The sequence below is a fragment of the Quercus suber genome, unplaced genomic scaffold (genome assembly GCF_002906115.3).
Source record: "Quercus suber isolate HL8 unplaced genomic scaffold, Cork oak 2.0 scaffold_469, whole genome shotgun sequence".
Taxonomy (NCBI): domain Eukaryota; kingdom Viridiplantae; phylum Streptophyta; class Magnoliopsida; order Fagales; family Fagaceae; genus Quercus; species Quercus suber.
Genome location: NW_027069920.1, coordinates 83047 through 96888, shown reverse-complemented (window position 1 = coordinate 96888; position 13842 = coordinate 83047). Strand labels below are relative to the sequence as shown.

Below are 13842 nucleotides of genomic sequence, written 5' to 3'. Positions count from 1 at the left end.
GAATAATAAAGCATTTTAAAATTTAAAGTTTTAAACAAACCAAATTTATAAACTAAATTTGTTTTAAGGGAAATGAATCTAGCCCAATTTTGAAGTAATTTATTTACTTCACTAAAATATCTACTAGTTGGTGTGTGTAGGGATGTCTACAGGTCAGTTTGGGTCAAGTTTGTGCTAGACCTGAACTTGACCCAATTATTTTGGGTAGGGAAGAATGGAACACGCTGGTAACTTGGAACTCTAGAAGGTTTTTTTTTTTGTTTGACAAAGGATAATTATAAATTTATATTATAAACTAAATAAATATATATTATACACATTTTTTAATCTACAATGTAGGAGTAAATTTTAACAAAGTAAACTAAGAATTTTCTAAGAAATTAAGATCAATGGAGTAACGTTTTTATTTTATTTTTAATAGGAATCAGTGGAGTAACGTTGTGTGTGCTGCTTGTAAGTTGAATGGTTACAATCACAACGCATGTGAAATCCTCCTAAGACGCGCCACGTCACGAAATTCAAATTCCCCATATCATATGTTTCCTTTCCCCTTCTCAAAAAAAAAAAAAATATGTTTCCTTTCCTTCTCCTCTTCCTGTTGCAAACCTCCACGAGTTAAACGAGCCAAAACAAAAAAAAAAAAACAAAGGTAACACAAAAAGTCACAAAACCGAACCAAAAGCCCACAAGCAACTACAATAAAATCGCAATCAAATCAAATCAAATCTCTTCACTTCTCTTCTTTTCTTTTCTACTTCCATTCCCAACGTTCACACACTCTCTCACTTTCTGTTATTTACTTCCAAAACCCAAAACCAAAAACCAAACCCAAACCCAAACCCAAAAATATATGCTCCTATATTTATTAAGAAAACCCTAAATTTAAACCCAAATCTCTGCCGGAAATGCCGCCGCCTGCGGCGGCGGCAATGGACGTACGGTCTCCGATGGACTCCACGCACTCTCAGAACCCTAATTCCGATTTTTCTTTCAGTTTCGGCGCGGTTCCCTCCGCCGATTTCTCGGATAATCGGATTCCCAGCTCCAACTCTTCCAGCTTCGAAGCTGCCGCTGCGGCGGCTTCTTCGAATGTCGCCCGGGCGGGCTCTAGGGCTCGGCCGAGGCTGGTCAAGCTGAGGAGGCAGCAACCGAGGTCGAAGTCGGTCTCGGGGAGCGATGCCGGGCCGGGTTTTAACCCGTTTCGATCGGATTCCGCGGCGAATACGGTAAGTAGTAGTGGTAGTGGTAGTAGTAGTAGTAATGGTTTTGGATTATTGAATGGTGATGCTAAGTGTGTGAATTTTGAGAGTAAGGGTTTTGTGTTTGGTGCTGATGGTTATGGTAATGGTAATTTAAGTGGGTTGGATACGAATTTGGGTTTAGGTGAGAGTGTGGGGAATGTGGGTTTTGTGTTTAGTGCTAAGCAGAGTGGGATTGAATCGAATTCGAGTGAGGAAATGAGAGTGAATGGTGAAAAGGCAGGAAAATCAGATGTGGGTGATGCGGGGACGGTGGAAGCAAGGTCTGGATTGGAGGATGGGAAGCTTAGTGATGTTGGTTTTGTGTTTCAAGCTGATTGGAGTGATTCGGGTTTGAATTTGAACAAAGAAAAGAGAGAAAATGGTGAATGTGGTGATAAATTGGGCTCTGAAGGTAGTGGGGGAGTGAAGTTAAGGACAAAAACTGAATGTGGAAAGCATGGTAATGTGAATAATGTGTTTGGTGATAGTCAAAGTGATCTTCCATCAAATTTGAATTCAGAGAAGGGAGAGTGTGGTGAGCGTAGGGAAAAGTCGGATTGTGATGGGGATAAAGGGAATGTGGAAGCTGAATTGGTGACTGAGAGATGTGCTGATAAAAGCGATTTAGGGTCAGCTTCAATCTCAGAAAAAAGAGAATTTGGTATGAAGGTGAGTACATTGGATTGTGAAATTAATGACATGTTGAAAACTGGGAATGTAGTGGAGCTTGGGAAGAATGATGATCAGGATTTTGTGTTTGACTCTAGCTGGTTTAATTCGGTGTCAATGAACTTGCCAAAGAGAGAATCTAGTGAAGATTTTGGGAATTTGGTTTCTGATATTGAGGAGATGATGAAAGCGGTGAGTGGAACAGAGTCTTCTAGTGCTATTAACTTCAATATCAATGGTAATAGGAGCTTGAATGACAATTGTGATATGGGAGCTTTTGCATTTGGAAGTGATAGTAAGAAGAATTCCAGCCTTGATGAATGCATGGCAGGTAGGTGCCCGCGTGAGATAAAGTTTAAAAGTTTTGGAAACTGTGGAAGCACTACAACTCAAATCAGTGATTTGGGTTCTGATGTCGAAGGTAAGGGAAAAACTGCATTCGAAAGTAGTAGTAATGTAGCAAAAGCTTCTAGCACAAGTCCCTTATTTAAACTCCCAGATGAAATGAGGAAAATGAAAATTGATGATTCTGAGAATGTTGATGGTGCTGACAAGACTGAAGATGCAGACAAGAATTCATGTGCCAATCCTGGGGCTGCATTTGTGTTTAGAAGCAGCAAAAAGGCTTCTGACTCTTTGAACCAAAGTTCGGCAACTTGTGCTTCTATTGGAATTTCTAGTTGCGAACCATTTACTGCTCAGCCAGAACTCGGTAAGGATTTTAATGTGGGCCATTTTCCTCAAGATCAAGTAAATGATGATACACTACTGAATGCATCTGCGCCACCATCCTCATTCTCATCGATTGGTCTTGACTTAAAACCAAATATAACTGCTTCTGCAATACATTTCACAGGTGCACATGAAAATAAGGATGGAGATTGTTCTACAAGCAATCCAGATGGATCAGGGGTTTCATTTACGGCTTTCAGCACACCAGAATGGGATCCTTCTAGCTTTAAAGAGAATTTGTTTCCTGAAATAAATAAAAATTCAGAATTCTCGGTAAAGAATAGATCTGTTAAGGACAAAAGATCAAAGAAAAAGAGGGGAAAACCAAAGCCGCCTTCCCTAAGTAAGCAAAAGCCGGGGCAAGAACAAGATAATGTGGCAAAGGAAAGCAGTTCCCAAGAAAACCCAGGCACACCTGGATGTTACTCACCCATGGATTTTTCTCCCTATCAGGAGACCACAGCAGCTAATCCATGTTCAAGAGAAGCTTCTGTGACTTCACAAGAGTTCTCCCATCCAGATAATAATTTTGAACCCTCAGACCTGCATTCAGAAGTTCATAATGACCCTAAAGATGAAAATTTGGCTAATGCTGCAGGGGTTGATATTAATAAAAGGGAGCAGAGATGTAGAGAGCTGAATGAGGAGAACTGTTGTTGTCGCAATGGAAGTTGTTTTGGTAGTGATTGCTCTTCAAAAGGATTCTTTTCTGGAGCTGAAACAACCTTCTCTAGTTCTAAAACTGAGCAATTCTGCAGCAGCAGTAGTGCTGGTGTTGCATCTACAGATACTAGAACTGATTTCAACTTAAATATGGAGAGGCAAGAAGACAATTGTAAAACACCATTTTATTTTGGTTCGAGTTTGGAAGATACAAAGGAGAGACGTTTTACATTTTCTGCATCATCATCTGCACAAGGTAGTTTACCTGCAACTGCAATGAAACGTTCATATAAAAAGAAAAGTAGAGCAAAAGTTGGTCGTGATTCATCTCTTGATACTCGGTCATCTGCTGCCCAATTGTCACCCCGTACCAACCCATCTTCACTTTTTGACAAAGAGCATAAATCTGAAGTGCATGAACAAGTCAAGCAAGGGCATTTTTCTTACTCTGCTGCCATTCAAGAAGCCTGTGAGAAGTTGCGACTCAGGTGCTTATTGCATCATAATAACTTACCAGTCTTTTCATCATAATGACCTAACAGTCTTTGAATATTTTTCTGATCATATTTATTGATAATTGGTTATGCTGCTTTGATCTACGTTAATTTTACTTCGTCTGTGAGAATATGTATTTATTATTCATGTGTATTATTATTCGATTTTCATCAGGGGAAACAAAGCTTATGCAAATGGGGAGCTGTCTAAAGCTGAGGATTTATACACACAGGGAATAATTTCTGTCCCTTCTAGTGAAAGATCGGGATGCTGCCTTAAGCCTCTTCTTCTGTGCTATAGCAATCGTGCAGCTACACGGAGGTGTCTCGGAAGAATAAGGGAAGCTTTAGGGGACTCTATGATGGCTACTGCACTAGATCCCAACTTTTTGAAAGCTCAAATGAGAGCTGCAAAGTAAGACTGTCATTTGTATGATTTCAAATAATGAGTACAAAATGATTTTATCTGGCTCTTGAATCTGGATTTATTCAAAAAAGTGCACATATTATTTATAGGATGATATGCTATACCAAAATGGATGGTGGGTTAATGTGAGTCTTGTAATGAATTAGGTGGTTGCTTCTTACAATTTGGGATATTAGTCATCATTTGGATCTTATTTGAATCATTTAGAAATAGATTATGTGTCTATAATCTTCACTAATGAAACTACCATAATGTAAATATGGCAATTACGTAATTTTAGAAGGATATACATAAGTGCTGGATTTTGTAATGCTTTCTTCATTTTATACAAAGACATTGCATATAATAAATATTTTTCTCCTGTAGTTGTCACCTTGTGCTTGGGGAACTGGATGATGCAATTCAGTGTTTCAATAAGTGCCTGGAATCAGGCGGTGGTATATGCTTGGATCGGAAACTCATAATAGAGGCTGCTGAAGGCCTTCAGAAGGCTCAGGTACTGAATTTCTTTTCTGTTATATTGGTAGTGCCGATGTGATCATGTTATCATTATGTTGATTCAGAAAGGGTCTGTGTAAAATGTACATCAATAATTACATTTGAATTGCTAATAAGCTAAAGCTCAAATGGCAGTTCTTAGGGGAGGAGGGTGTGGTTGTGGGATTAAGACCTGCTAAGTGTGTATGCAACTTAAGAAGGTCGTACCAAGTGCACAAAGCTCCCACTTTTGCGGAGTATGCAACTTAACAAACAAAAAAAATAATTAAATCATTTCATTTTGGAGATTTCCCCAAAATTAAAGTATCCGATGGTGTCACTTAATATTGAGAGTTTATGCTACGTCATTGGGCTGAAAATGGAATCAGGATGTTGGTCAACCTAGCTCTTTTACTATTTTCTGCAGATCAATGTTAGTCATTGTTTTAATTTGCTTGTTGACTTCATTTTGTTAATATTTTGAACATAATATTGCTGGTATTTTACTTTCTGCCCAATAATCCCTGAAGATTTTGTGTACGAGTAGAAGCATGAAATTCCATGGTTTCCATATTACATATCACAAACATTATCTTGAATTAGTATGATGTCTCAGTATTCTCAGATTTGGAATAATGACCTTATATACTATTATTTTTTTACATCATAAGTACTGCTCACAAGTGGGTGGTATTCTAAGTAAATTTTTTATGCTATTTGTCTTATATCAAATTAGCAGCAGGATATCTAGAAACTTCATGATTTCTTTTAAAGCCTAGAGACAAGACATTGTTTTTCTCTCGGATAACTTAGGGAACCTTTCTAAAGAAGTGCCCTTTGGACGCACCTATAACCAGTAAATAATCTATGGGCAATTGGCCCCACCTGCCATGGCATTCACTCTAAAGGGCTAAGTAGTTTATTATCATGCCTAGGAGCAGTAGAGACAAGACTTTTTCTAGAAACATACATCATATATCTCAACCTATGTAGGTTCTAATGGTTCGTTTGTATAGAACTTATTTTGCTGAAACTGAAAACTAAAAACTAAAAACACTGTAACAAAATAATTTTTAAATGTGTGAATAGTATCGTGAAACCCATTTTTTAATGTAAAAGTTGCTGAAAAGTGATATTTGTGGGTTTGTGAACAGTGCACTGGTGCACTGTTCACGGTTGAAAAGTCAACCTTTGCGGCTGAAAGCCAAAAAAAGAAAAAAAAAGAAAAAGAGAGAAGCTGAAACGCGCATTGCAGCAAACGTGGACGCAGCAAACACGGATCCAAACCCCACCTAAGTAAGCTTGAATTGTTCAATGAGTTAAAAGTGATAAGGTAAGGCCTTGTTAAGCAAGAGTATATCATGTATTTGTATTCTTTGGCAAGTAACAATCACTAAATACTTTTTTGTGACCTACTTTAGATAAATTTTTTTGATCCACTGGTAATACTTGTCATACCAGTGTGTTAATTACCAATTTTTGTCAGTTTTTTAGCAGCATATTACATGATATGGAATTGATCTGAGATCCAGATTTTAAGGTTATGTTGAAGATATATGTTAAATTGAGATCAGTTTTTAGGAAAAGAAAATGTCACTCTGGAATGAGCACTCGAAGAAATAACAATGTAAGAATACCTTTAGACAGATATGTGTTGCAGATAACCCCAATTATCATGTATTGCCAATGGACATTCTTCATTTTTGAATTGAGCAATGGATAATAGAAGGAAGAGAAATTTTATAGTGCATAATGTAGAGCCTCAAGCTTGTTCTTAGACACAAAGCTAAACGATAGTATTAACAGCTTTAAGGATTGGAGAGAAGGGAAATGAAGTCGAGATTTTTTTTTCCTTTTTGGTTGGGATTGGTAAGTTACAGAAGTCCCCCTAGTACGATGGCAAGTGCCTTCCACCCAAAGCGACAAGTCATGGGTTCAAGCCCAAGAATCAACTTTCCGCAAAAAAGGGGGTTTTGGGGGTGGGGGTGGTTAGGGTAAGAGAATCTCCAATCACCTCTCCCAAACCTTGCAAAATTGTAAGCTTTGTGCTCTAGGTATAATCCTTTTTGGATTGCTAAGTTACACATGCATCCGGTGGGCCTTGAATTCTCAACCTCATTCTCCATGTTCTTCTTACAAGGGGAATAGGTGCCATTTGAGTGTTTTAGCTAGAATTCATTGGCAGGGGATGAAATTGAGAATGATTTAAATTTTTTTGAATAAAGAGCAATAACAGAATCCTGATCAAGATAATAATGGCCATCCTGCACTTATTCTTCACGCCTCTCCCCAAGCCTGACTGGAAAAGGTAGGATGTATGCCCAAGAGCGTCATGTGGATTTTTAAGTTCACCAGTTGAAAGAAGGAATGAAAACAAAATGTTGAATATAATATATAAAGGAAAATGAACAGTGCAATTAAAAATAACCTTTCAAAATGTTCTGTGACCTACTGTTCTCCAGAGTCATAATAGATGATGTATATTGTTTCAAGTATTTTTGTACGAGTATGAAACTTATATGTTTCTCAAGTATTCATGATTTATATAAGATATAGTTGTAAATTTTAAAAGCTACGCTCTTGGTACCTAATTGATTATGTTATTTTGCAGTTATGCTTCCTCTTTGAACTTATTGATCTCTTGGGCAATCATATTGTGTTACTGATATGTCTGTTTTTCTTCTGCTTGGGAATGTTTCTGGGTTTCTGTGCCTAATGTTTCAATAAAATACTAACCATGTACTTCTTTGTTACTCGCAGAAAGTGGCTGAGAGTACAAATCATTCTGCCAAACTTATGGAACAGAGAACTTCTGATGCCACTCTTAGCGCTCTAGAAATTATTGATAATGCTTTGTCAATAAGTTCATACTCAGAAAAATTACTTGAAATGAAATCAGAGGCCCTTTTGATGGTCTGTAATTACTCAACTTACTTGTCCACTCACTTATCATTGTTTTTAAGTTACAGTCATTCAATGTAGGATAGTTGACAACTGCTCTTTGTGTAAGTCTATCTTTTTTTAAGCCCGGAGTATTGGTCTCAGCTGTGAATAACCGAATATACTATTTTGTGGCGTTTTGCAGTTGCGGAGGTATGATGAAGCAATTCAACAGTGTGAGCAGAGCCTTTATTTTGCTGAAAAGAACTTTGCATCAGTGAGCACTGGAGCAAATATGGATGGTTCTGAATGTCAAAGTTACTCATCTGTTAGGCTGTGGAGGTGGTGCTTGATATCCAGGTGCTACTTTCATTTGGGAAGGCTTGAGGCAGCTCTTGATTTGCTTCAGAAGCTGGAAAAAGTGGGATCTATTAAAGACAAGTACTACACAATCTTTACGAAGCAGAGTTTATTTTTCCATTTGCCAATTTTAATCAGGACGTTTTTTTACTTTTACTGGCTTTATGGAGGTTTCTGATGCTAATTTCAACTATGTAGGTATGGATTCAAGAATTTGGAATTGTCAATTTCATTAGCTGTCACCATACGTGAACTTTTACGCCTTAAGGTATCTCATTTTTCTCTATAAGTTCAATTTCTGGCTTGGAATCTGAATTCCTATAATTTGAATTTCATACCTTTTCATCTGTATCTTGCGTTGCGTAACTGTTGCTATATCAATTATGAAAGATGGAATTTTCACAATTACCAGGTTTTGATGAAATTGATTGAGGAACTGGTTGTCATGGATATAACACATCCAAGTAAATAAAGAAAGAAATTTATAAATATGTATGGGAGTGAATGGATTGGTATGTTATTTTTTGTAAGATGCAACTCCTGACTTGCTCAACCATTTTGTTGGCACATGAATCTTACTATCATATTAATCAATTCTTTAAGGATCTGCATTCTTCCTATTGATTTTATTAATTTATTTTACCATTCTTGTAAACAACAGAATGCAGGGAATGAAGCATTTCGATCAGGGAAGTATACTGACGCAATAGAGCACTATACTGTTGCTTTATCTAGCAATGTTGAATCACGCCCTTTTGCAGCAATCTGTCTTTGCAATCGTGGTGCAGCATACCAAGCTTTGGGCCAAATTGCTGATGCTATTGCAGATTGCAGTCTGTCTATAGCCCTTGATAGAAATTATGCTAAGGTATGCCTTTGAGTGCGTACTTAGTGTCATTTTTTATTTATTGTTTAAGATACTGTGTAGTAATGTGAAAGGAATCCATGGATGCATCTTTTTGATTTTGTTGGCCATTAAAGATTACCCTAAATTGTGACTAAAAGCACTTTGTTTATTTTGAATATTTTTTCTCTTTGGATTACTGGTTAGTAATATGAGCTGTAGGTACTGATCCATTAAATTGTGATGGCACTTTGTAAACTTTAGCAATTTAGATGATATTTCACCGTAGTCATTTGTCTCTTTTTTGGGAGAGAAGTTTGTTTTCCAATTTTGATCTGCTACTAAATTGATGTCTTAGCTTAGATATGATCTTCTGATTGATATGCAGAAGGTAATTTAATCAAAGTTAATCAACAATGTGTGATTTGATTTTAAAAATGGTCCATGATCTGTTCCGTGATTGGCACATTCATATATAAAGTTTGACACTCCTCCTGTCCTATCTTCATGTTTCAGCCTGTTTAGAACGGTTATGACTTGAGGCCTTCTAGTTAAATTATCTACACGATATAGTACTTGGTGTGTAATGCTTTACAAGGTTTGACTTTTCTTGATGTCTTTTTTTTTTTTTTTCCTTTTGTGGCAATGAAACATGAAGGCTTGTTAGTAATGAGAGTGGAAAACAGGAAAAGAACGTAGGAAAATGCTGTTTCAAACTTGTATGATATGTTTGGCGCTTTTCTTTTTACCTATAAAGTAGATTGTGGGTAATCAGTCCTGACTTATGCAGAGTTTTTTTATTATTTCTTATTAATTTGAGAATTCATGCTTCTCTTTTACTTAGCTGATTCTTTTTTACCTTTCCAGTATGGAATGTCAATAATATTCTTTTCTAAGTAGTCCTACTGTTCTACTCAATCATAATAATCCGCCATTATTATTCAGTTTATTTTAAAATTTAATCAGCAATTTTATTGCAGAATAGTTTTGTACACAAATGAGTTCCGTTATAGTATTTCAGTGACTGAGATCCTGCCCTTTTACAGGCTGTTTCTAGAAGGGCCACCCTACATGAGATGATCAGAGATTATGGACAGGCTGCTAGTGATCTTCAGAGACTTGTATCCATTCTTGAAAATGAATCTGGTGAAAAAGTCAAACAGTCTGGCACACCATCCAGTGTGAAAGAGTTAAGGCAAGCTCGACGCCACCTGCCTTCAATGGAAGAAGAAGCTAAAAACGGAATTCCTTTGGATTTTTACAAGATTTTGTAAGTTATTAAATCTCAATCGCAGCCTTCCAAACCAGTATTGCCAGACTGCCTTATATATTTTGTGTTGAAGCCCATAGTTATTATTCAGTCCAAATGAATTCTAAATGATGGTGTCTGAAAATATGTTTTGTGGTTGTTTCCTGTTTAAAAAGAAAAAAGGGGGGGGGGGGGGGGGGGGGGGGGGGGGGTGGGGGGGGGGGTGGCGGTGGTGGTGATTATGGTCACATGAGCAAAGGAGTTCATTTTGAATTATCGTGCAACAGGAATGTTGCATTTTGCCCAAGTTTCTCTGGGTTATCTATGAAGTTCTACAGTGAAAGTAGCGCTCACGATGATTGCTATATGTAATAAACAGGATACAGGGTATTGTGAATTCAAAGTTATTGAAGCTTTTTGTCTGTGGCTTCTGCCTAGTTTCTGCTTATTTGAAACTTCCATGTTGTACTCACTACTCTAAATCTCAAATTCCAGGGGAATCAAACCATCTGACACGGCATCTGATATCAAGAAGGCATACCGTAAGGCAGCTCTCAGACATCATCCAGACAAGGTTTAAGGCTTTTTGTAGTTCGTACCCTTCATTTTAGAATATTTATTATGTGAATTCCAGACTTGTTACTCATTCTAGGGGGGGTTCTTCTAATCTTTGTTTTGTTTTTTCTCTTTCTTTTGGTGGGCTTTAGGCTGGTCAGTTCTTGGCAAGAAGTGAAAGTGGAGATGAGGGGCGACTCTGGAAGGAAATCTCCCAGGAGGTTCACAAGGATGCTGATAGGCTTTTTAAAATGATTGGAGAGGCATATGCAGTGCTATCAGATTCCACTAAGGTTTGCCACCCACATAACGAGAGTAACTTGAGAAATTTTTATGCATGATCACACCATTTTTGCAGCATTACTTATACTTGCACCACTTATTTCTGCTATTGCAACCTTTGTACATGTTTTGCTTGATGTGGGGGGTGTGTCTGTGTCTTTCATGTTCCATGCGAAGGAAAGATGTTAATGTGACTGCTTAAACCTAATTAGAAGCTACCTTGGGCACATGTAAGGATAATCATTTACAGAGGCTCCTGATTGACAAGACAATATCAATTTTTTTTTTTTTTTTTTTAAAACAGCGAAAATTTTGTTGAATAGTGCTCAGGAGAAATTTGATCAACAAAAATTGATTTTTGCATTAGGAAAGGCTTGCAATACTTACTACCCTACCAACAGAAAATAGTCATCCCTGGTTTTTGCATAGATTCCTTCTTTTTTATATTTTTGTGTTGAAAAATGTAATACTTCCTTTTGATCAACCATTCTGTGAACAGCGCTCACAATATGATCTTGAAGAGGAAATGAGAAAAGGCCCAAAAGAATGCCATGTAAGCAGCAGTTATAGAAGACCTTCAGATGCTTACAGCTCTCAATTTGAAAGAAATTCCAACAGAAGATACTGGCGGGAGACTTGGAAGACATATGGAAATTCAAATTTTCGATGGTGAAATTCAACTGGTAACAGTCATATTTTTAGTAACCGGGTCATGGCAGCTGATGACTCTTATTTTCACGAAGGATCTGTGGAAGTGTCTGGGTACTGATCTAGTCAGGTAATTAACAGTCAAATAATGCGTCTGTTGGAAGTGACCCTGCCCATTGGTCTATAAATAATTTTATCCCGTCCATATTGCAGTTTTGAGCTTGAGGATTCTATATAATGTAAAGGGTCTAAAGGGAATAATGGAGGAAGGAGTTTTGGTCCTGATACACTGGGACTGTTCATATACACAACTTACTACGAAATTTTTTGCCTTCGCACTGCATCTCAACCCTTCAGCCAACGCTTATTATGGAGGAAGAAGAGTTGGGGTTATCGGTATGCTTCATTTTTGACAGAAAAAGAGTGAATGTTAATTTTGTAATATTATTATTTATAATCAATCAATATCTATATTAATATTTAATATCTAAAGTTGAAGTGAAGTTTTTAATGTTGTTACGCTCTTATTGAGCTATCTCATCTTTCATGTCATATTCTTTTACCTGTTTATGTGCTCCACTATTATTCAATTGTTACTAATCATTTGTAAATGTTATAGTTCCAAATTACAAAACATAACTATTCATAATACAACGCTTGACTATTCAGCCAGTCAAACTGATTTTAACTTCTCATTTTTCTATCTTCATGTAATTGTTAAAATTGAATAATTCACTAGCTTTTTAATGGACAAAATTAAAATTTCAAGTATTCAAACTAAATTATAGCACCCAAATCTCTAGCCCTTTTCTCTTCCAAGTTTTTAGTTTTTCACAACCTTATCTTTCTCTTGTTTACAATTTATTTAAGCTATACAATGTTATATCTACCAATGTACGTTCTAGATATGATCATCTTATTATCTACAACAAAAAATTGGTATAATACTAATTGTTCTCCACATTTTTTCAATCAAACTCTAGTCTTCATCATTTTGAGACAAAATGATTGTTTCTGTTAGAGATTTTCTAAGTTAAGTCGCAAATAGAAATATCATAGAGGTGCAACCGCAAATAACTCTTTTTTTTTTCTTTTTGTTGTTGTTGTTGGTATTCTTGTATTTAGTCTCTGTAAAGTATTTTTGTTGTTTTCCTTCCCAAAATTTTCGATGGCATTGACTTTTGTTATTGTTAATTGACTTAAAATTGGCAACACAATTTTATTAATGATGTGGAATTTCTTAATGTTAATATAAAACATGTTGATAATGAAAATTTATTATTTCCTTTATATATGAACAAAATGGATTCAAAAATATTTGTATAGTATTGGAAAAGTCAAAAAAAAAAAAAAAAATTCTAGTGTAACAATTTTGTTATTGTTGCATCCCATGAGTTTGGTAAAATTCCTTATAGAAATCTTATCAACTCTGTTTGTTATTTTGGTAATTCTATTACAAATAATCTGCATCTTCACCATCGGATTTTTAGCTACTTTGAATTTTCTTGGTAAGTTATTTTTTGCTTAGTTGATCATCTTTGAGGAAGTTGATCAATTCCTTGTTGGCACTTATTATTATTGTAATTATCTTTATATTTGGCCACTTAAGTTAACTTTTGAAAGTTCAAATGATAGTATAGTGGTAAAGGCAATTTTTGTGATGTCCCATGTTTGTGGTTCAAACTCCACATTCTTTTCTTCGCTACTATTTACCTATTAAAAAATAAAAAGAAGGTTAATGTCTACGTTAGTTTGAATAACATTTGATGTCTTGTTATTTATTTAAATCTTTCATATATGCAATGCTTAATTCATTTAACATTTTTTAATTAATCTTTTGGTTTTTATTATTTTTATTTTTTATTTTTAGTCTCTTTGCAATTTTGAAATTGCACAAATTTCATTACAACAGCTAGCACCAAATTAAGCTTATGTTGTGGAACAACAAATGCAATGCCTATAATGCTCTCACTTTTGCGCAATTAAGCACTGCATAGTTTAAATATGCCAATATCTTAATCTCTCTAAGCTGAAGGCATATTATTCAATCAATTCATTTTGCCAATTTTTCGCATTTAAGTTATGGATTCTATCTTCCAAAATAGATTTGTGTTGGATGGTATATATATATATATATATATATAAAATATATAGAGGCCGGTTTAAACTAAGAATTATTCAACGTATGTTACTAAATATTATTAGTTGTATAGATGATATTCTTGGATTGATTATATATCCAAAAGGGCCCATAAAGGCTTCAATGACTACATTTTGACCAAACTTATCAGTTATTCTCTTGCAAGAATAATTAAATCAAT

General features: G+C 35.8%; 1 protein-coding gene across 2 annotated transcripts; it reads left to right on the top strand.

Annotated features, from left to right (window-relative positions):
- Nucleotides 1-652: 652 nt before the first annotated feature.
- LOC111999685 (uncharacterized) lies at nucleotides 653-12036 on the top strand. Of its 2 annotated transcripts, XM_024031815.2 has the most exons (13): nucleotides 653-2622; nucleotides 2767-3793; nucleotides 3975-4214; nucleotides 4593-4722; nucleotides 7464-7616; nucleotides 7789-8024; nucleotides 8142-8211; nucleotides 8605-8811; nucleotides 9834-10057; nucleotides 10532-10610; nucleotides 10744-10884; nucleotides 11373-11651; nucleotides 11735-12036. In XM_024031815.2, the coding sequence occupies exons 1-12, from the start codon at nucleotides 906-908 to the stop codon at nucleotides 11544-11546; spliced, it is 4398 nt and encodes a 1465-aa protein (XP_023887583.2). In that variant the 5' UTR covers nucleotides 653-905; the 3' UTR covers nucleotides 11547-11651; nucleotides 11735-12036. The 2 variants fall into 2 exon arrangements, with proteins under 2 accessions (XP_023887583.2, XP_023887582.2); XM_024031814.2 differs by having other exon boundaries at nucleotides 653-3793.
- The last annotated feature ends 1806 nt before the right edge of the window (nucleotides 12037-13842 follow it).

What these genes read in the sequence shown, in the direction of transcription:
- LOC111999685 (XM_024031814.2), top strand. Translation starts at nt 906, where the DNA reads ATGCCGCCGCCTGCGGCGGCGGCAATGGACGTACGGTCTCCGATGGAC. An exon ending in AATCAGAGGCCCTTTTGATG is followed by an intron (nt 7,617 to 7,788) that starts GTCTGTAATTAC and finishes GGCGTTTTGCAG; the next exon opens with TTGCGGAGGTATGATGAAGC. An exon ending in TTGGATTTTTACAAGATTTT is followed by an intron (nt 10,058 to 10,531) that starts GTAAGTTATTAA and finishes CTCAAATTCCAG; the next exon opens with GGGAATCAAACCATCTGACA.